Source organism: Ovis canadensis, chromosome 17, assembly GCF_042477335.2.
Source record: "Ovis canadensis isolate MfBH-ARS-UI-01 breed Bighorn chromosome 17, ARS-UI_OviCan_v2, whole genome shotgun sequence".
Classification (NCBI taxonomy): domain Eukaryota; kingdom Metazoa; phylum Chordata; class Mammalia; order Artiodactyla; family Bovidae; genus Ovis; species Ovis canadensis.
In genome coordinates this window covers 62,214,307-62,237,482 of record NC_091261.1, presented here as the reverse complement: position 1 = coordinate 62,237,482, position 23,176 = coordinate 62,214,307, and the positions used below count along the sequence as shown (strand labels likewise).

General features: G+C 45.3%; 1 protein-coding gene across 1 annotated transcript in view; it reads left to right on the top strand.

Annotated features, from left to right (window-relative positions):
- Nucleotides 1-23,176, top strand: part of DNAH10 (dynein axonemal heavy chain 10) — a 166,163-nt gene that overhangs the window by 99,767 nt on the left and 43,220 nt on the right. Inside the window, exons 46-54 of the mRNA XM_069557673.1 lie at nucleotides 3,635-3,787; nucleotides 5,234-5,494; nucleotides 8,093-8,265; nucleotides 9,649-9,742; nucleotides 10,120-10,287; nucleotides 10,978-11,166; nucleotides 15,537-15,708; nucleotides 18,430-18,633; nucleotides 19,541-19,621. Of these exons, the coding sequence (XP_069413774.1) occupies nucleotides 3,635-3,787; nucleotides 5,234-5,494; nucleotides 8,093-8,265; nucleotides 9,649-9,742; nucleotides 10,120-10,287; nucleotides 10,978-11,166; nucleotides 15,537-15,708; nucleotides 18,430-18,633; nucleotides 19,541-19,621 (1,495 nt within the window). The remainder of the gene's footprint in view (nucleotides 1-3,634; nucleotides 3,788-5,233; nucleotides 5,495-8,092; nucleotides 8,266-9,648; nucleotides 9,743-10,119; nucleotides 10,288-10,977; nucleotides 11,167-15,536; nucleotides 15,709-18,429; nucleotides 18,634-19,540; nucleotides 19,622-23,176) is intronic.

Genomic DNA, 23,176 nt, shown 5'->3' with positions numbered 1-23,176 from the left:
TGAGATGGCAAAGTTGACCAGGGCTGAGGTCATCTGAAGGCTTGAGTATGGCTGGGAGAATCCTCTTTTGAGATGTTCGGTTTCAGTTCCCCACCATGTGAGCCTCTCCAAGCACCCTGGTGTGCTCCTTTACTTCTTCCTGAAGACTATTTATTCCCTTATCTATTTCACGGCTGCACTGGTTCTTTGTTGCTGCACGCGAGCTCTCTCTACTGCGCAGTAGCGGCTGCTCTCTAGTTCAGGTGCGTGGACTCCCTCATCGCAGTGGCTCCTCTTGTTGTGGAACACAGGTTTTAGGATGTGCAGGCTCGGTAGTTGCGGTGCATGGGCTTAGTTGCCCCACAGCGTGTGGGATCTTAGTTCCCCAACCAGGGACCGAACCTGTGTCCTTTGCATTGGCAGGCAGATTCTTAACCACTGCACCTGCTGTTGTCCTCTTGACCTGGCAGCTGACTTCCCTCAGAGTGAATGTCCAAAGGTAGAAAAGCAGATGCTACAATGCTTTGTATGATCCAGGAAACCACACCCCATCACCCTTGCCACATTTTGTGGCTCACAGAGGCCCTACTGTGGCCCACTCTGATGCAGCATAGGAGGGGGCTACACAGGGTGTGGGTACCTGGAGGTGAGGGTGATTGGGGTCATCTTGAAGGCTGGCAGTTACATTCCTCATCACCATCTTGTGGTTTTTCATTTCCTTCCTCCAGTCGTGTGCCAGATGTGGGAGGGTTTGGGTACTCCAGTGCAAACAACAGTGAACAAGGCTGTTAAGGTCCAACCTCATTACGAGGGGACCCAGGCATGAAAATGAATCATGCATGGAACGTGATTGTGCAGGACATGCCAGGTGCGCCGAGACGTTAGGAAGGAGGGTCCCTGTGTTTCTCCTTTCTGTGTACTCCGAGTGGTCCTACGTGGCCCACCTGCTCGCTGTTGCAACTATCCTGGTTTTAAACAATTTTTATTTAACTTTTTAAAATTTGCAGCATGTGGGATCTTTAATTGTGGCATGTCGGATCTAGTTCCATGACCAGGGATCCAACCTGGGCCCCCTGCATTGGGAGCTCAGAGGCTTAGCCAGAGGCCGATCAGGGAGTGCTAGTGCTAAGTCATGTCTGACTCTTTGCGACCCTACGGACTGTAGCCCGCCAGGCTCCTCTGTCCATGAGATTCTCCAGGCAAGAATACTGGAGTGGGTTGCTGTTTCCTCCTTCAGAAGATCTTCCCGACCCAGGGATCGAACCTGCATCTCTTACTATTGGCAGGCGGGTTCTTTACCACTAGTGCCACCTGAGACACCCCATTCCCTACTTAATGTTTTATTACCAAGTAAAGACTCTTATCTCCTCCAAGAAGCTGCCCGTGATTTTTGGGATGTCCAGCTATCACATACTTGTCCCCAGTCCACACACTTATTCAGTTCCTTTCTAACGTTGTCCGTCTTTGAAGTTCTCGATTCTGATTCTGGCCTTCTGGAACCTCCAAGCGGAGAAAAGCTTCCCACTGCTTTCCTCTCTGACTCTTCCTTACGCCTGTGCTACACGTGGCAGAGGGGCTCCGGGAGATCTTGTGGCCCTCCGGGGTAGGGAGTGTCAGCCTAGGTATGCGATGGGCACATAATGGTTGAGGGCAGGATTGGGCCTTGCTGCCCCCAAATGGATAAGTCAAGCTCAGTCGTACTGGGGTGTGCAAGCATGGCTATTTAGCTTGAAGAATGCCATTGTGGAGGGCACTTGAGGAATGGGCCTACAAGTTTGTGGAGTTGGGCAAAGAAAACTTGACTTCAGTAGCCCCACCCCCGCCAGCCTCTGTGCTCCTCTCCACCGAGACTCAGCAGCTGGTGCTCATAGGTCCAACAAGACACATCCAGGGACTTTCTGCGCAGTTCAGTGGTTAGGACTCCACGCTTTCACCACGGAGGTTCAATTCCTGGTCAGGGAACTAAAATCTGGCAAGCCTCAAGGTGAGACAAAAAAAGAAAGACACATCCAAACACGTTCACAACAAAGACATGTGTGTTTATTCTCTGATGTTCGGGTCAGCTGCACCTGCGCTCGTGGGCACCTAGGAGAAGGGTGTTCTCTAAGGCAGTGGTTCCTTTTTATTTCTTTATATTTTTGGTTGCACTGGGTCTTTGTTGCTGCGTGCACGCTTTCTCTAGTTGTGGCAAGCAGGGGCTACTCTCTAGTGATGCACAAGGCTTCTCACTGTGGTGGTGTCTCTTGTTGCAGAGCATGGGCTCCAGGCACATGGGCTTAATTGCTCTGAGGCATGTGGGACCTTAGTTCCCTGACCAGGGATTGAACTCATGTCCCCTGTGTTGGCAAGTGGATTCTTAACCACTGGACCCTCGGGGAAGTCCCACAGGGGTTCTTAAAGTGTGGTCCCTGGACCTGCAGCATAAGCGTCACCTGAAAACTTGCTTAAACTGGGACCTACTGAATCGGAAACTCAAAAGATGGGAACCCATTGGGCTGAGGGGCAAGATCCTTCCAGGTGGTTCTGATGCATAATTAAGTAAGGGAGCCACTGATCAATTATCTGTCATTAATTGCTCCAAGAAAGGGTGAGGGAGAAACCCCAAGTACATGTGCATGAAAATGTCCACCCCACAGAGGGGTCAGGGGCCCTCCCTCACCCTTCTCTCAGCAGTTCCTTCCAAGGACTAATCAGTGGTTGTTTTTGTTCTTTTTTTTTTTTAATTTTTAAATTGAAGTATAGTTGATTTACAGTGTTGTGTTAATTACTGCTATACAGCAAGATGACTCCATTTTATATACACATATCTAGTTTATATGTGTTTATATACACACATATATATACACATATAGTTTCTTTATATAGGCTTCTCTGGTGGCTCAGACGGTAAAGAATCTGCCAGCAATACAGGAGACTTGGGTTTGATCCCTGGGTCAGAAAGATCCCCTGGAGAAGGGAATGGCAACCCACTCCAGTATTCTTGCCTGGAGAATTCCATGGGCAGAGGAGCCTGGGGGGCTACAGTCCACAGGATCACAGAGAGTTGGACACGACTGAGCGATTAACAGACAAACACACACATATATATATGTGCACTTTGTTTTTCAATACTCTTTTCCACTGTGGTTTGATCACAGGATATTGAATATAGTTCCCTGGGCTGTATAGTAGGACTTTGTTGTTTATGCATTCAGTATATACCAGTTTGCATCTGCTAATCCCATGTTTGTGCTCTCTTTGACTTATTTATTAAGATGTAGCAGGCATGATAGTAATTTATATTTGAATATTGCTTTGTCATTTTGAAAATACTTTGATATATTTCATCTCACGTGATAAAAATCACTTTGTGAAGTAGTCCAAGTAAGTGTCATTAAAATAATCTTTCAGATGAGAAAAAGGAAGCTCTGAAAGCTTAACCAATGGTTCTGAGGTCACCTGGTTAGAACTGTGTAGGGCCAGTGCCCCTCTCCCCTGACCAATCCACATTGCTCCCCAGTCCACACTGTTCACCTGGCAACTAGTTATTGCCTCTTATAACCTGCCATAATGAAAGAGGAATTCTTGCTTTAGCATTAAGTAGCTTACAATCAAATGTTTCATGTAGGTACCATGAAAAAAGACTGTGTTTTGGAATTATCTCTTTCTGTTTCAGATTGTGTTAATGGTCAGTTTCTCCTCCCGCACCACGTCCATGGATATCCAAAGAAATTTAGAAGCCAACGTGGAAAAACGAACCAAAGACACTTATGGCCCACCCATGGGAAAACGCCTCCTGGTGTTCATGGATGACATGAACATGCCGAAGGTTGGTGAGGCCGAGGGGGTGGGGTGAGGGGACAGTGGCAGGGCCATGTAATGGGTCTGTGAGAAGGTGAAAGCATCTGTCTTTTATTCTTCACAGTGTCTGTAGGGCCAGGTTATAGAGAGTCAGCTTAGGGGACCATGCGACTGGAGGGACTCTTTCCTTAGACGGGTTCCTTAGTTTCTCCAAGGATTAAAGCAGGCAGCTTCTGAACTATATTCAGTGTATATAGTTCAGTGTATGTTTGAGTAAGTGGTTCCAGATGAGCTATACTTTAGATAATAATACTGTTCTCAGTCCTGTACACCTGGGAAGCCAGGTGGTGCAGTAGTAAAGAATCTAACTGCCAGTGCACTAGATGCAGGAGATGTGGGTTCAATCCCTGGGTCAGGGAGATACCCTGGAGCAGGAAGTGGCAACCCACTCCGGTATTCTTGCCTGGGGAATCCCATGGAAAGAGGAGCCTTACAGGCTACAGCCCATGGGGTCATAAAAGAGTCAGACATGACTGAGTGCCATACATGGGAATTGTAAGGGCAGGCACTTCCTAAGAATTCCTCTAGATTTACCAAGGAAAGGGAATGTTCACAGGCACCATGAGTTTGTTTCTGGGGCTAGAGCCTAAGAGGTGCAAAGTACTGGGATTTTTCTTAGTACTGGGATTGAAATTTATTATCATGTCTGCAGAACCATTCCCCCCAAAGAAGACACCAAAAATGTATCTTCTAAATGGACTGTTTACAAAGCCAGGATCCATGTGTCCATCCATGCACGCAGGCATCCATGCATCCATCCATGCATCCATCCATCTCTCCATCCATCCATGCATCTATCCATCCATCCATCCATCCATGCATCCATCCATCTCTCCATCCATCCATGCATCTCTCCATCTATCCATGCATCCATCCCTGCATTTATTCACCCATGTTTATATCCATGCATACACCCATCCATCTATGCATCTATCAATCTATGCATCCAGCCATCCATCCATACACTTGTTTATCCATCTATCCATCCAGTTGACATATTTATTGAGCATCTCCTATGGGGACTGGTGCTGTGAAGTGATGAACAAAATATATGTAGTTCCTGCCTTCAGGGAGTTTACAATCTAGAGAGGGACACAGATTTAAAAAAAAAACTAAAAATGAATATACAGAATGCAAACTTTGAGAAGCCCAGTGAAACTCAAACCAGAGCACTCTGAGAGGGTGAAAGGAGAGACGGGATTTAGCTGAAATGAAAGTGAAAGTTAAGTCGATCAGGCGTGTCCGACTCTTTGTGACCCCATGGACTATACAGTCCATAGAATTCTCTAGGCCAGAATACTGGAGTGAGTAGCTTTTCCCTTCTCTAGGGGATTTAGTTAAGATGGTCAGCAAAGGTATTGCTGGGTTCTGCTTTATAATAAAACTGTTTTTCCTTTTCTTTAAAACAATTGAGGTGGATGAATATGGCACACAGCAGCCAATCGCCCTGCTGAAACTGCTCTTGGAAAAAGGCTTCTTGTACGACCGGGGGAAGGAGCTGAACTGTAAAAGCATCCGCGACCTCGGCTTTATTGCTGCGATGGGGAAAGCCGGAGGAGGCCGCAACGAAGTCGATCCAAGATTTACTTCGCTCTTCAGTGTCTTCAACATTCCCTTTCCTTCTGAGAAGTCTTTGCACTTAATTTATTCCTCCATCCTCAAAGGCCACACCTCGGTAAATTTTTTTTTTTTTTACATATACATGAATCTATTCTTTTTTTTTCCCCTTTTATTTAAAAAAATTTTTATTTACTCATGTATTTTTGACCATGCTGGGTTTTCATCACTGCGTGCTGGCTTTCTCTAGTTGCAGCGAGTAGGGTCTTCTATTGTTGAGGAGCACGGGCCCTAGGGTGCATGGGCTTCATCAGCTGCTATGAGGCATGTGGGATATTCCTGGACCAGAGATCGAACCTATATTCCTGCATTGGCAGGCAGATTCTTTACCATTGGACCACCAGGGAAGTCCTATTCTCTTTTTATCTCCTTCAAACTTTTAACTTTTTAGTTTGTATTGGGGTATAGCTGATTAACAATGTTGTGGCAGTTTCAGATGAACAGATGAAGGGACTCAGCCATACATATACATGTATCCATTCTTTCCCAAACCCTTCTCCCATCCAGGCTGCCACATAACATGGAATAAAGTTCCATGTGCTATCCAGCAGGTCCTTGTTGGTTATCCGTTTTGAATATAGCAATATGTACATGACCTGCTGCTGCTGCTGCTAAGCCACTTCAGTCGTGTCAGACTCTGTGCGACCGGAAGTCCTATTCTTTTTCAAATTCTTCTCCCACTTAGGCTGTGGGTAACTTGACTTAATTAGAAGTCTAAACCAGAGGGCCTGGTGTTGGGTAGAAACTTGGTAACAATATATGCATTTGACACAGCAAGCACAAGGCCTAGAGCCCATGGTGCTTTTAGAAGCCCATGAACATGTTTTAATTTCTCTCAAAATCAGAAGAAAGGAATCAATCTAATCCAGCCTAGATTATATTCATCTTTATACCAAGTTAATCATAATATATATATAAGATAATAATTTAATTATAAGTAAGTAATAAAAGAATATATAAATGTATATGTATATATAAGTAATATATTTTTATGGAGGAAGGGGCCCATGAAGGCATAAGTGCTTAGGGTTCATGGAAATCATGGTGTGGCCCTGAGTTACATAGGCTACCTTGAGTGACAGCAAGGAACCAACTACAGGATGTGGGCTCTGGAGTCAGTACCCGTTCTGCTCCTTGGGCAAGTCCCTGGAGCTCTCTCCTATGCCCATCCTCATCCAGAATAGGGAAGTGATGCTGTTACTGGCCTCCCTGACGTTTTGGGAGAATGAAAGGAGAAAATGCGTGTAACGTGTGTGGCACGGTGCACACACCAATACTCACTAGATACTAGTTACTGCTGTTATATCACCATGATATACATGACCTCTACAAATGGGCTTCCCTGGTGGCTCAGATGCTAAAAAATCAGCCTGCAATCCAGGAGACCCTGGGTCAGGAAGATCCCCTGGAGAAGGGAATGGCAACTCATTCCAGTATTCTTGCCTGGGGAATCCCATGGACAGAGGAGCCTGGTGGGCTACCTTCCATGGGGTCACAAAGAGTCGGACATGACTGAGGGACTAACATTTTCATACTTTGCAAATGGAACCCCTTTTAAATAATGACCTCTGATCCTGGCGTTGCTCTTCTAAAGCAGGCTTGCTCACTCAAAGTCTTGAGGGACCAGGCAAGAAAGATGCAGGTGTGGGAAGGCCAGATGTGATCAGTGAGCACCTGGCATGTTCAGGCCCTATCCCAAGCCATTCACTTCCAAAACTGTGAGGTCTGTGCAAGTCACATCAGTCTCAGATGGAGGGTTGGTTTGGGGCTTTGATTTCATATCATGTTGACTTGTCAGTTAATGTGAAAATCTGGGGAAACAAAAGCAGATCAGATGATTAGTTTCTCTGGCCCTTCCTTTTTTTTTTTTTCCTTACCTCCTCACAAAAAAATTAGGATGGGTTTTCCCTGGTGGTTGGTCCAGTGGTTAAGAATCTGCAGTGCAGGGGACGCTGGTTCAATCCCTAGTCTGGGAGGATCCCTTATGCCGCGGAGCAGCTAAGCCTGTCAGCCTAACTGCTGGGCCTGCGTGCTGGGAGCCTGTGCTCAGCGCTGGGGGCGGGGGATGTGTGTGAGGGGAGCCGCTGCAGTGGGGAGCCTGAGCACCGCAGCTCAGTCGCCCCCACTCGCCAAAACTAGGAAAAGCCCCGGGGCAGCAACAAAGACCTAGCACAGCCAATAAGCAAGATAATAAATAAAATATGTTTAAAAAATTACAGAAAAATCCATGCAATGTAAGACTAGCTTTTAAAACCATTTAAAAATACACAGTTCAGTGACACTTAGTACTTTCATAATGTTGTACAACTATCACCACTGTCTAGTTCCAGAATATTTTTATCACCCTCAAAACAGTTATTCCATTCTGTCCTTCAGCCCCTGGCAACCACTAATCTGGATTCTGTCTCTATGGATTGTCCTATTCTGGACACTTCCTATCAGTGGAATCATGCAATTTGTGGTCTTTTGTGTTTGGCTTCTTTCACTCAGCATAACGTCTTCAAGGCTCATCTACATTGTATCCTGTGTCAGTGTTTTGCTCCTCTTCCTGGCCAAATCATATTCCATGATAATGGACGGACCACATTTTGCTTATCCATTCATCCACTGATAGACACTCGGTGTGGGGGGTGGGGTGGGTCTTTTCATTCCGTAGGTGTTTCATGAGAGCATCGTGGCTGTGAGTGACAAGCTGACATCCTGCACGTTGACTCTTTACAAAAACATTGTTCAGGATCTGCCGCCCACCCCATCCAAGTTCCATTACATCTTTAACCTTCGGGATCTCTCACGGGTTTATAACGGTCTCGTCCTCACTAACCCGGAACGGTGAGTTTCGTCTTATCTTACTAAAAGATGCCTCGTTGGCATGATAGCTTCTCTTATTCTTTTAAGACAGAAGAGCTATCAGGAAATGCGATGGGAATGCATATGTCAGTTAATCACCCAGTGTCTCTTTGTTTATGTTAAACGAAGAACAGAGTCAAATGCTTGGTTAAGACTTGAGGCCTCTTGAGCCCTTGAGTTGAAGGTTGCGGAAGCCAAGAGAGGCAGGTGTGTAGCCAAGTGGACAGGTGTGTTCAACCCAGAGGTGGGGATGTTATGCCGACCTTTGTTCTCAGTTCTAAAGGTGGAACTTGCCCAGTGGAGCCTTTCATTCATACAACTGAATTGTTTCCAGTTGCCAACTGCTTTTATTTTATGTGTCTCTGGGAGAAGTTAACCACAGAGGACAGAGGGATTCAAGTCTTGGTGTAGAAATTTACCCGTGAAAACTAGATGAATTTGTGTATTTACATTAATGTATATTTCGTCTATGTAGGTTATCAGGGATGTCCCAATATTGTGGGTTTACATTATGAATCCACAAAATATTGAAAAATGAATCAGGAACTTTCCTCATGCCCACAGTGACTCTCAGTGCCCTTGAAAGGTTCAGAATGGCAGTTCAGGAGGGGGTCTGTCTGGGTATTTAGGGGTGGAGTGAGGCCTCTTTGCCAGAAACCAGAGAAAGACCCAGAATTGGGGTCAAGTGGAGCTGGTTCTTAGAAAAAGGAGCTGCCAATGGCTCCACAGCTGATGTTAAATTCATAAATTCCAGTGAGGAGGAGTCCCATCAAGTTCTCATGTCATTTACATCACTTGTAGATAATGCTCTTTTTTTTCTCTGCAGCAGGAGGAGCTATAAATGACAACATTATAGTCTTTACATTTTAATTGTTAGTGTCCATTAAGTTTCAGGCTTCCCTGATAGCTCAGTTGGTAAAGAATCCACCTGCAATGCAGGAGACCCCAGTTCAATTCCTGGGTTGGGAAGATCTCCTGGAGAAGGGATAGGCTACCCACTCCAGTATTCTTGGGCTTCTCTTGTGGCTCAGCTGGTAAAGAATTTGCTTGCAATGTGGGAGACCTGGGTTTGGTCCCTGGGTTGGGAAGATCCCCTGGAGAAGGGAAAGGCTACCCACTGCAGTATTCTAGCCTGAAGAATTCCATGGACTTTATAGTCCGTGGGGTTGCAAAGAGTCGGACACTGAGCGACTTTCACTTCACTTCACTTGCTTAAGTTTCAATTAATATGGAACTGGGTGGGGTGGGGGGCAGACTATAGATATGTCCTTTTCTGCACCCTGTATAGTCATCTGAAAATAGTAGCATCCAGCCTGCTCTTCTCTAGATAACTTTGTGGCTAATTTTGCCCCTTCCATCCTGTAGATTCCAGACGGTGACCCAGATGGTGAGAGTCTGGAGGAACGAGTGTCTGAGAGTCTTCCATGATCGGTTGATCAATGAAACAGACAAGGAGCTGGTCAGTACATTGAAATTGTACCAGCAAATGCAAAAAACAAATAAACAAACAAACAAAAAACACCCAGAACTCAAAACAAACAAACAAAAAGCATAACTCTAACCACAAAATTTGTCTCTGGGTGAAATGAAAAAGTACAAAACAAAAACCAATATTTTTTTAATGTATTTTTTTATATGGGACTTTACAGAAAAATAGAGACTAACAATGGAAGTCGACAGATAAAGGAGGGTGGATTGTTAAGTACTTAGCAGCAAAGGGGAAAAAAAAATCAAATGCAAATGACTTCAGATAATCCTAGCCGATGCTCTTTTTCTGACAAGTCTCAGCACAAGTGTGGTGTGAGTTTGGGTCCTGAAGTGATCTTGTGTTGTAAGGTCCAGGAGCACATAAGAAACTTGGTCACGGCACATTTTAACGAAGATGTGGAGGCAGTGATGAGGGACCCCATCCTGTTTGGAGACTTCCGGACAGCTCTGCATGAAGAGGAAGCACGCATTTATGAAGATATTCAGGATTATGAGGCAGCCAAGGCTTTGTTCCAGGTGCGGACGGGGCTCACCTCTCCCAGGATTACATTACTTGGGTGCCCAAGAGGTGGAGCTGGGGAGAATGCCATGCCTGCCTGTAACTTTGGGATATGGGCTTGTGTCTGACCCAGTGTTGTCCACGTCCTGTGGTGCATGCGAATGACCTGATGAATTTATTCATTCAGACCCCTGGGACCCATCCTCATGCGTTTCCCTTCATCAAACCCATGGAGGGTGCCAGGGTTCTGGTGCACACCCAACTTAGGGAGTCCCTCATCTGACCCCCTAATGTTCATTTTCATCTTAATTCATAAGGTGAGCCTTGTGGTCATCTTTGACTTACTGCTGGCCAACCACAGACCAGCAGATCGAAATCATTTTAAAATTTATTTAATTTAATCAGTTTGTTTATTTTGGCCATGCTGTGCAGCATGAGGGTTCTTAGTTCCCTGACCAGGGATAGAACTCATGACCCCTGCATTGGAAGCTCAGTGTCTTACCCACTGGATGCCTGGGATGTCCCACAGTTTGAAATCTTGATTGTGAAAGGTAGTCTTGTGAACCCGAATGATTTAATCATTTCAACCACTATTGACATTCAAAACAGTCTCTCCTCCCTTTTTAATCTCTCCTGCACAGAAGAGAGAGTCTGTCTCTTAAAAGTCAGTGATCCTTAAAAAAAATTATTTTTGGTCAAAAATTCAGGAAATCCTTGAAGAGTATAATGAAAGCAACACCAAAATGAACTTGGTTCTCTTTGACGACGCTCTGGAGCACCTGACGCGCGTGCACCGCATCATTCGAATGGGCCGAGGCCACGCCCTGCTGGTCGGAGTCGGGGGCTCTGGGAAGCAGTCTCTGGCCAGGCTGGCTGCCTTCACAGCTGGCTACGAGGTGAGCCTAACTCCCTGCTAGAAAGTGGCTTTGCTCTGCCAATTTCTGCAGTTAGTAATTCTTGCAAAAATTTGAACAATCTATTACAGATCATAACATGATGCTTTCACAGAATATCAGATGGTTTTTTTTGGGGGGGGTGGAAATCGATATTATTTTAACTGAATATTCGAAGCATCTAACTCTTGTATTGTTTTTGGAATATAGAATATGTCACATCAAGTTCGAGAGTCAAACATGAACAAATCCTGTGGTGCATAATGTGTGATGTGTGCTCGTGTAGAGGGGATCTTGGCCCAAACCTCGATGGACCCAGTGTTCATCGTCGGTGATGTGCTGGCTGTTGTTTCAATACAACCACCATCCAAAGTTCTGGGCCGTTCTTAGAATCTTCAAAAAACAATTAAACAGAAACAAAAAAAAATATTTTTATTGAGATACAATTTCTAGATTGTACAATTCATCCACTTAAGGTATACAATTCAGTAGTTTTTTTATGTTCAAAAGGTTGTGAAACCATCACATTCAATTTCAGAACATTTTCTTCCTCCAAAGAAGAAATCCCAAGCTCCGTATCTTCCTGTTCTTCCAGCCCCTCAGCCTTAAGACATCATTAATTTTTCTTTCTCTCTTGACTTTCCTATTCTGGGTTTTTCATACAATAGGGTCTCAAAGTATGTGGTCTTTTGTGACGCCTTCTTGCACTTAGCATAACGTTTCCAAACTTCGTTCCCGTGTCAGTGTTTCATTCCTTATGTGGCTGAATCATGTTCCATTGTATGGTAGACCACGTTTCAGTTATCCATTCATTCATTGACAGTCATTTGGATCATTTCCACCTTTTGACTACTATGAATTACGCTGTTACAAACATTCATGTACAGGATTCTGCAGGGACATATATTTTCATTTGTCTTGGGTGGATGCTAGGAGTGGAGTTGCTGGGTCGTAGGGTAATTCTCTGTTGATCCATCTGAGAAACTGACAGATTGTTTGCCCAAGGGGCTGCACCATTTGATATCCCCCCGCTCTGTGTGAGTGGGGCCCTGTGTCTCTGTACCATCCTTAGACTCTTACAGATAGTCCTGCAGTGCCTACAGGTAACTTGCCAGCCTGGTCCATCACTGTGAGACGTGCATCCTGCAATAAGACTCAGTTTTGAAGAAGCGTCAACTCCACTGCTAGAGAAGGCAATGGCACCCACTCCAGTACTCTTGCCTGGAAAATCCCATGGAGAGAGGAGCCTGGTAGGCTGCAGTCCGTGGGGTCGCTAGGAGTCAGACACGGCTGAGCGACTTCACTTTCACTTTTCACTTTCATGCATTGGAGAAGGAAATGGCAACCCACTCCAGTGTTCTTGCCTGGAGAACCCCAGGGACAGGGGAGCCTGGTGGGCTGCTGTCTATGGGGTTGCACAGAGTCAGAGACGACTGAAGCGACTTAGCAGCAGCAGCAGCAGTAATTCCACTGCTCACCCTCCCCACACACCCTCCTTAGTTCTTTGGTATCTGATTCTGCATTATCCTCGATGCCTCTGTTTTTGCCTATTGTTTTGCTCTGTTTTTATGATTTATTTTTGAAATTGGGAAGTTAGAGGATTCAAGGGTATATGTTTCTAAAAGATTTTTGACCCATGACACTAGAGTTCGCATTAGAAAGGTGAATTCGTGGTGGAGTGTGCCTCCTTGAAGTGGGAGTGAAAAGGGCCAAGGGACTTCCCTGGTGGTCCAGTGGTTAGGACTCGGCTCGTTTACTGCAGGGGCACAGATTTGATCCCTGGTAGAAAACTGAGATCCCACTTGCCTCGAAGGAGGGCCAAAAAATGTGGGGGTTGGGGGGAGCCTGGGGATGGAGGACCAGGGGAGAAGCAAAGGACTTTTAATTTTATCCATAACTTTGTTAAAAATAGGTTTGAAGCAAATATATGAGTTTTGGGTTTTTAGCAAATGTTAAATATGGGTGGTGGGTGCGGTGGCATTCTCTTATTCATTGTATGTGGTTTATTACTCTTTAAAGGAGTTGAGAGTCTTGTCTATTTATTTATGGCTGCGCCGGGTCATCAGACTTTGTCTAGCTGTGAGCGGGGGCTGCTTTCTAGTTGCAATGCTTGCGCTTCTCATTGTGGAGTTGTTTGTTGCAGAGCACAGGCTCCAGAGCCCATGGGCTTCAGTCGTTGCGGTGCATGTGGATTCTTCCTAGACCAGGGATCTAACCCAGGTTTCCTGAAATTGGCAGGCAGGTTCTTAAACCACTGGACCACTGGGGAACTCCTATATTTGGTTTATTTTTCAAAATGTCCTCTTTAATAACCAGTCGGTCTCACAACAAAGGATTAAACTGATTTATGCTACCAGCAATGTCCATTTCTCCCTACTCTGCCAACACTGTGTACGGTCATTCTGATATCTGCCAATATTATAGGTGAAATATGTCATAGTTTAAATGAGACTTTATTTCTTTGCCAAGTAGTGAAGTTTGAATAGCCGTTTATTTATTTTTTAATTTATTTATTTAATTGGAGGCTAATTACTTTACACTATTGTAGTGGTTTTTGCTGTACATTGACATGAATTGCCTTTTAATACATTCATTAGATATTTGTCTTTTCCTTCTAGTGAATTGTCTCTTTATGGGCTTATTGATTTGTGAGAACTCTACATAGAAGAGCAGTCACCATTAATTCAATGAATCTTATTTGTGGTATTTCACAAATATTAACCTTCTGTTGAAAGTATTTCTAAACTAACTTGTTGAAAGTATTTCTAAACTAAGTTGGGTAGTTTAGAAAACTTAAAGTTTGGTGTACCTTTAAGATTAGATAAAATATGTAGTCAAAATCATCTATTATTCAAATGTAATTGCTTTCTTTTTATTTTCTACATTTTTCTATAGGCTAAGACATTAACCTCTGGGCAAGTTGACTTTTCTGTTGATTAGTCCTGGTAAAACTGGGTCGTGGTTGTGCATCTTGAGTTCAAGAAATGACAGAGAGGATGTTGGAGGGACAGAGGAGGAGCAACAGGATGTATTGGGTCGTCACTGCGTCCTGGGAAGTGGAGGGGCAGTCGGGTAGGGGGACCAGAGAGCTGCTCATGCCAGGGGTGCCGGAACTGTCGAGGCCGTGTGGAAGCCACACTTGGGGAGGGTGAAGGGGGTCTGCAGGCAGCAGGTGGAACTGGAGGCCAGATTACATTTGGCTGAAGGGCATCCAAGTTGCCCTGAGTTTGTGTGTGTGACTGTGTGTGAGAGAGTGTGCAGACGTGCAAGTTTGTGTAACTGTGTGTGTGAGAATGTGTATGAATGACCATGACTGTGAAAGTGTGTGGCAAGCTATGTGTGTGCACGTAAACATAAAAGTGTGCTGAGTGTGGGAGTCACCATGTGAACATGTGTGGCTATGAATGTGCATGGCTGAGTGAGTGTGAAAGAGGCTGTGTGTGTGTGTGTGTGTGTGTGAATAGAGGTGGAGAGGAGAGAGGAAATGAAGGATTTCTCTGTTACCGTAAATCTGAGCTGTTTTAAAACGATTGCTCACAGTTAAACTTCTATACATCTGAGCCAGAGGATATGCTTGAACAGAAAAGACTTGGCTTATGTGTGTGTCCTATTTCCATTTATATCTATTTTGTGTGTCAGAGGATTTTTGAATTTAATATCTTTTAAATTGCTTCTTGTTCAGCTTTTTTCTTTACACATCATCTCACAATTTATCTCATTTTAAATGAGCTCACGGTGACTGTGGTGGTGACTTAGTTGCTAGGTCCTGTTCAACTCTTGCGACCCCATGGACTGTAGCCCGCCAGGCTCCTCTGTCCATGGGGATTCTGTACCCACACCCATTTCCTCTGTTGCGTGGCCCATCTCTGCCTTATTTCCTTCCCTATAATTCAAATGACTCTTTTTTTGCCACATCTCATGGCTTGCGGGATCTTAGTTCCCTGACCAGGGATCGAACCCACGTCCCCTGCAGTGGAAGCAGGGAGTGCTAACCACTGGACTGCCAGAAGTCCCATCCGATTACTCACTTTAATGATGGAGGCTGTCCTCTTCACTGCCCCCGCTCCCCTTTTTTCTGCCTTATTCACACTCCACCTGCAGGAGCCTTGTTCCCTGCACACACTCACCTCGCCCACGTGCGCACCTGCACAGAACATCCACTGTGGTTTGTTCGACAAAAAGGAATGTCCGTTTTCTGTCCTGCCTTTCTCACTCAACCGTATTTTGTGAAAATGGCCCCGGTCACCCGGCTCTGTGGTCCTGGCCCCTCTTTGATGGTGGCTCAGCTGGGAGCCGTCGTCTCCCTCTGCACTTACCTGGAGACCCTCCCTCGGGCCAATGGTCTCACGGGGATGCTGTGCTCCGTGTCGCAGGTGTTTGAGATCCTCCTGAGCCGGGGCTACTCTGAGAACAACTTCCGGGACGACCTGAAGAACCTTTACCTGAAACTTGGCATTGAGAACAAGATGATGATCTTCCTGTTCACGGATGCCCATGTGGCCGAGGAGGGATTCCTGGAGCTCGTCAACAACATGCTCACCTCAGGTACCGGGACGCTGGTCTCACATGGGGTTTGCTGGTCTCTGCGGCTCAGCTTTCAGTGGAGGCTATCTGATAAGCATTACCTTTTAAGCGCACTTCCTACCTACACAGGAGGTATTATTCAAGCTCTCACAGCTGGGTAGGAGCCAGCAGGTGCATCCCAGGCTGAGGGTCCAGTGTCTATGGTGGATGAAGCAGGATGCTGATTGATCGTACCTGGGGTAGTGTCAGAGCCACCCTCAAACCACATTCAGATTAGAATGAATGCGAAGTGATTCACCAAAGGAAAAAGGGGACCTCTGACTAGAAAGAGGGGAGTGGACAGGGGTCAGGGACCCAAAGAGCAGAACTCTACTTTCCAGTTCGGCACCAAGGAAACCTTTCCCCGGGTCTTAGCTCCAGTGCCTGGCTGGTCCCCCTCCTCGGCAGTCTCCTGTCTGCTGAATGCCTGGGGCGTCTTACCATCCCGGCTGCTTATGGGCATTTAGTACACGCGTCCTGGGGTTGGCAGCGGACTTTCCGTGTGTGGGTCACAAACTTGTAATTGGGATGTGAATCTCAGACCTATTCTCTACCTGTAAATCCCATTGCACGGCTTGGGGTATATTTCCTTTGAAGACTGAGTGGGGTCCCCAGGGGTCTGTACCCCATATGATGCAAGTCAAATAGGTCTGAAGCCCTTTTGCTTTGCTGCACCATGAAGACTTTGCATCTCATCCTTGACATGAATGACATTAGGAGCGTGGATAATTCTATTCTTTGTTGTGGAGGATGTTCTGGGTATTATGGGATGTTAGCAGCATCCCTGGCCTCTATTCACTAGATGACACTAGTACCATCCCCAACACACACACACACACACACACACACACACACACACACACACACACACATTGGACAACCAAAAATGTCTCCAGACACTGCCAGATATCTCTTCAGTTAAGTTCAGTAGCTCAATCATTCAATTGCTCTTTGCAACTCCATGGACTGCAGCACACCAGGCTTCCCTGTCCATCACCAACTCCCAGAGCTTACCCAGACTCATGTCCATTGAGTCGGTGTGCCATCCAACCATCTCATTCTCTGTTGTTCCCTTCTTCCACCTTCAATCTTTCCCAGCATCAGGGTCTTTTCCAGTGAGTCAGCTCTTTGCTTCAGGTGGCCAAAGTATTGGAGTTTCAGCTTCAGCACCAGTCCTAATGAATATTCAGGACTGATTTCCTTTAGGATTGACTGGTTGGATCTCCTTGCAGTCTAAGGGACTCTCAAGAGTCTTCTCCAACACCGCTGTTCAAAAGCATCAATTCTTAGGCACTCAGCTTTGTTTATAGTCCAACTCTCACATCCATACATGACCGCTGGAAAAACCATAGCTTTGAGTATATGGACCTTTGTTGGCAAAGTAATGTCTCTGCTTTTTAATATGCTGCTTTTAATATAGGTTGGTCATAACTTTTCTTCCAAGGAGTAAGCGTCTTTTAATTTCATGGCTGCAGTCACCATCTGCAGTGATTTTGGATCCCAAAGAAATAAAGTCTGTCGCTGTTTCCATTGTTTCCCCACCTATTTGCCATGAAGTGATGGGACCAGATGCCATGATCTTAGTTTTCTGGATGTTGAATTTTAAGCCAACTTTTTCCTCTTCTCTTTCATTTTCATCAAGAGGCTCTTTAGTTCTTCTTCACTTTCTGCCGTAAGGGTGGTGTCATCTGCCTATCTGAGATTATGGATATTTCTCCCGGCAATCTTGATTCCAGCTTATGTTTCATCCAGCCCAGCGTTTTGCATGATGTACTCCGCATATAAGTTAAATAATCAGGGTGACAGTATACAGCCTTGATGTACTCCTTTCCTGTTTTAGAACCAGTCTGTTGTTCCATGTCCAGTTCTAACTGTTGCTTCTTGACCTGCATACAGATTTCTCAGGAGGCAGGTTAGGTGGCTTGGTATTCTCATCTCTTGAAGAATTTTCCAGTTTGTTGTGATCCACACAAAGGCTTTTGCATAGTTAATAAAACAAAAGTAGACGTTTTTTTGAAACTCTCTTGCTTTTTCGATGATCCAGTGGATGTTGGCAATTTGATCTCTGGTTCCTCTGCCTTTTCTAAATCCAGCTTGAACATCTGGAAGTTCATGGTTCACATACTGTTGAAGCCTGGCTTGGAGAATTTTGAGCATTACTTTGCTAGCATGTGAGATGAGTGCAATTGTGTGGTAGTTTGAGCATTCTTTGGCATTGCCTTTCTTTGGAATTGGAATGAAAACTGACATTTTCCAGTCCTGTGGCCACCGCTGAGTTTTCCAAATTTGCTGGCATATTGAGTGCAGCGCATTCACAGCATCATCTTTTGTCTCTTGGGGATATTTCTTGGGGAGGGCAAAATTTTCCCTTTGAGAACCCCTGCTCTGATGTTGAGAACTCCAGCTCTGATGCTTACATTAACCCACCCAGGTAAGTGGCAGGCGTTTGTTATTTCCATTTCATGGATGAGGAGACTGAGGTCCAAAGGGATGTGCACACATGGTGAGTGAGCCTTGGGTCTCAGAGCCGGGCCCCAAGCCCTGCTCTTCAGACTCAGCAGCAGCTGCTCTTTGGTGACACCATGTGTGTTCAGATGCTCAGTCATGTTTGACTCTTTGCGACCCCGTGGCCTGTGCTCCTGCCATTTCAGTGCCTCAAGAAATAACCTGAGACTGAACAAAATGCTGGCCTTTGTTTTCTAGGCATTGTACCCGCGCTTTTCCCAGACGAGGAAAAGGAGTCTATCCTCAGTCAGATTGGGCCAGAGGCTCTGAAGCAAGGGACAGGCCCGGCCAAGGAGTCCGTGTGGCAGTACTTTGTGAACAAGAGTGCCAACAACCTGCACATCGTCCTGGGCATGTCGCCGGTGGGGGACACCCTGAGGACCCGCTGCAGAAATTTCCCAGGTGCCCTGGAGCAGAGCCTGCAAATCCTTCTTCCCCTTCAATAGGCCACATGCTTTGGGTGAGGGAGTGACATGCATCTAGAGGTTCCACGGTTCCACCAGCCAAGTGATCCATGACATGGTCGTTAGGTTGAAAGTTGAGTCCTGCCATGTAGGATGAGCCTGGAGCCACCACTCAACAATCGCCAACCAGCTCTTGTGTTGAGGATAGATGGCTGTGCCCTTCTTTTTTTACTTTAAATTTTCAAAAAGTTTTTAATATTGATTTATTCTGACTGTGCTGTGTCTTCGTGACAGTGAATGGGTTTCGTTAGTTGTGGTGCCTGAGGGCTTAGTTGCCCCAAGCCATATGGGACCTTACTTCCCCCACCAGGGATTAAACCCTTGTCCCCTGCATTGGCAGGTGGATTCTTAACCACTGAACCTTCAGGGAAGTCCTGGCTGATGTCCTTCTAACACGAGGAAAAGCTCACAGCCTCGAGGCCTATAATGTACACAATATAGCTCTCTGCTCCCTTCTATTTGGAAAATTCTGGCATCCTCATGGAAGTAGCAGAACCTGTCCCTAGAATGGGGGGGGGACAGTTTTGCTCCTCAGGGGACACTGGTCAATGCCTGGAGACATTTTTGGTTGTCACAACTTGGTCGGGTGGGCTATGTATAATTGGTATCTAGCAGATAGAGAACGGGTGTTGCCAAACACCCCACAATGCACAGACAGCCCCACCACTGAGGATTATCTGGCCAAATGTCAATAGTGCCGAGGCTGAGAAACCCTGTTTTGATCGTTGTTTTTGGACATGTCCATCTCATTCACCAATTTGTTGGGTCCCAAAGACTGTATCCATGTTCCCGTGGGTCTCAGAGTAGCAGAGGGATCATCTCTTTTATCTCTCTCTCTTTGCAAGGTCTGGTAAATAACACTGGTATTGACTGGTTCATGCCCTGGCCCCCTCAAGCTCTGCATGCAGTTGCTAAGTCATTTTTAGGTAAGTGGCAGCTAAGGACCACATTAACAGTACGGGTGCGTGCTCAGTCGCTAAGTCATATCCGACTCTCTCCGATCCCAGGGAATATAGCCCACCAGGCTCCTCTGTGGGATTCTCCAGGTAAAGATACTATATATTAACAGTACAATAATTTGTTATCCTTTTTCAGACTTTGAATTTTGGTCCAGTAGATTCCATGGTCACAAATCATATTTGTTAGTGTGTTTTGGTTCATACTGTGTTTTAGTCCAAAGAGACTTCAGGGGATTTACAAAGATAATGCAGAATAAGAATTGATCAGGTATCACAGAAAGTAGAGGTCAGCAAACCATGGTCTGCAGGCCAAATTCAGCCCCTTGCTTGTCTTAGTAAATGAAGTTTTATTGAAACACGTAATAAACATAATGTTTATGGCTGCTTTTATGCCACAACCACAAAGTTGAGTAATTGCCACAGAGACTGTATAGCCTGCACAGCCTAAAAATATACTATTTGGTTCTTAAAAAAAATTTTTTTTATTGGAGTATGGTTGCTTTACAATGTTGTGTTAGTTTCTACTGTAGAGCAAAGTGAATCAGCTATACATATACATGTATCTTCTCTTTTTCGGATTTCCTTCCCATTTAGGTCACCACAGAGCACTGAGTAGAGTTCCCTGAGCTATACAGTTGGTTCTCATGGTTGTTTAGAGAAAATGCGTGCTGACCCCAAGGATGTCTGAAAAACCTTTTGGTAAACTGATTATCCATCAGTGTGGAATTTGCTCTACAGATTCAACCCCCTAAGGCCTTGGTTATTAATTGTAATCTTCAAAATAAGAAAGTGTTAGTCACTTAACTGTGTCTGACTCTTTGTGACCCTGTGCATTGTAGCCTGCCAGGCTCCTCTGTCCACGTTTCCAGGCAAGAATTCTGGAGTGGGTTGCCATTCCCTTCTCCAGGAGATCTTCCCGACCCAGGGATCAAACCCATGTCTCCTGGTCTCCTGCATTGCAGGCAGATTCTTTACCATCTGAACCACCAGGGAAGCCCTCAAACCAATCAATTCATCCTTAGGGAAAAACTTTTTATCTGGACCTAAGTTGAGCAGCTTTATGATACTGGGTGATCCTGTAAATAGCTTTAGCCTTATAAATACATATCCAATAAGTAAATAACCAGTCCCACTTTACAGACAGATTGCAGTTTTTTGAAGAAGGAGGCTAAAAGAATATGACTCTTTTCTGATGATATAACTCAAAGATCAGCAAACTTTTTCTGTAAATGCTGCTACTGTGAAGTCGCTCGGTTGTGTACGACTCTGTGCAACCCCATAGACGGCAGCCCACCAGGCTCCTCTGTCCCCGTGATTCCCCAGGCAAGAAAACCCGGAGAATGACTAGATGATAAATATTTTTGGCATTGTGGGTCATATGGTCTCTGTTGCAATTACTCAGTTTCACCATTGCATCATGAAAGCGGCTATAGACAATACGTTAGTCAATGGGCATGGCTGTGTGCCAGTAAAACTTTATTTACAAAAATGGGCAGTGGGCCAGATTTGTCCTGGGGGCTCCAGTTGCCAGCTCTGATATAGATGTGCCTTAGCTTTCATTGGACTTCCCTTGTGGCTCAGACAGTTAAGAATCTGCCCGCAATGCAGGAGACCCAGGTTTGACCCTGGGTCAGGAAGATCCCCTGAAGGAGGGCATGGTAACCTACTACGGTATTTTTGCCATGGACAGAGGAGCCTGGCGGGCTGCAGTCCATGGGGTCTCATAAAGAGCTTGACACAACTGACTGACTGACACTTTCACTGTCTTTTCACTTTAGCTTTCATAGGCTTTTTAGCCATGTCTGTGCATTAGTACTTAGCTGCTTTCAGTATTCAGTGGTTAAGCATCATAAATAATGGTGCATGGAATTTACTTAGAATTATTCTCTTAGGATACATCCCTGAAATTGGAATGACTGTGCCCAATAAGTATGCATATTTGTGAGGCAAAGCTTTCCATGCATGCTGTAAAAGTGGCCCGTGAACTGTGGTTTGGTGACCCCTGGTATAATTCAGGATCAAATATGCAGAATCTGGATGAATGCCTACTTTTGGTCATACTTCCTTCCTTCATTGTTGAGGTGAAAGTATTTTGTAATCTGTGAGATAATTCAAGTTGATGTGGTTTTGGCACTGGAAGTGATTATTAATTTTTCAGCAGACATATAGGAAGGCCTGAGCTCAGATGCTCAGTCATGTCTGACTCTTTGTGACGCCCTAAGCTCCCCTGTCCATGGGATTCTCCTGGAAAGAATACTTGAGTGGGGTGCCATGCCCTCCTCCAGGGAATCTTTCCAACCCGGGGATTGAACCTGCATCTCTTATGCCTCTTGCATTGGCAGGTGGGTTCTTTACCCCTGGCACCACCTGGGAGGCCCCATAGGAAGATCTACCTCGTGCCAAATATGTGTTGGGCACAGGGAATACAGCAGGGGCACTGGATAAAATTCTTTCCTGGTATCTCAAGCCCCTCTCCCAACACTGTGTTAGACTTTAGCAAGATAGATCTTCCTATGTAGGGAAAGAAAATTGGCTTTCTGTGTTCTTAGAGAAATTGCCAGAGTATTAGTCATTTCAGTTCCGTCGCTCAGTCATGTCCAACTCTTTGCGACCCCATGGACTGCAGCATGCCAGGCCTCCCTGTCCATCACCAACTCCTGGAGTTTACCCAAACTCATGTCCATTGAGTCGGTGATGCCATCCAACCATCTCATCCTCTGTTGTCCCCTTCTCCTCCTGCCTTCAATCTTTCCCAGCATCAGGGTCTTTTCCAATGAGTCAGCTCTTCGCATCAGGTGGCCAAAGTATTGGAGTTTCAGCTTCAGCATCAGTCCTCCCAATGAATATTGAGAACTGATCTCCTTTAGGATGAACTGTTTTGAAAAAACCAGGAAAGCCACTGACAAGTGATAACTGCTTTTCTCTTTTTTGTTAAAGCATTTTTATACTGTATTTTATTGTGGTAGAAAATATGCAAAATTTACCATTTTAACTTTTTTAAGCCATTCTAAGTGTGCACTGTTATACTTTTTAATACTCACAATGTTATGCAATTGGTATCACCGTCTATCTCCAGAACATTTTTCATTTTTAAAACGCAAACTGTGTCCCCATTAAACACTCAATCCCTGTTCTCCCACCCACAGCCCCACCCTCCACCCCTGGGAACCTCTAATTTACTTTCTGCCACTAATTTGCCAATTCTAGATGTTTCATGTGTCCTTTTATGGCTGGCTTCTTTTACTTTGCGTGTTTTCCAGGTTTATCCATGTTGCTGCACGTATCAGAATTTCCTTCTTTAAGGCTCAGTAATACTCCATTTATGGACGGGCCGTATTTTGTGTGTCCACCCATCTGTTGATTGACACTTCTGGCTGCTGTGAAGCGTGCTGCTGTGGACATTGCCTATGTCTGTCTTTCACCTCTTTTGGGAATGTGCTTAGGAGTGGAATTGTTGGGTCACATGGGAATTCTCTGTTTAACTCTTTGAGGAACTGCTTGTCTCCTTTCTTTATGAACCAC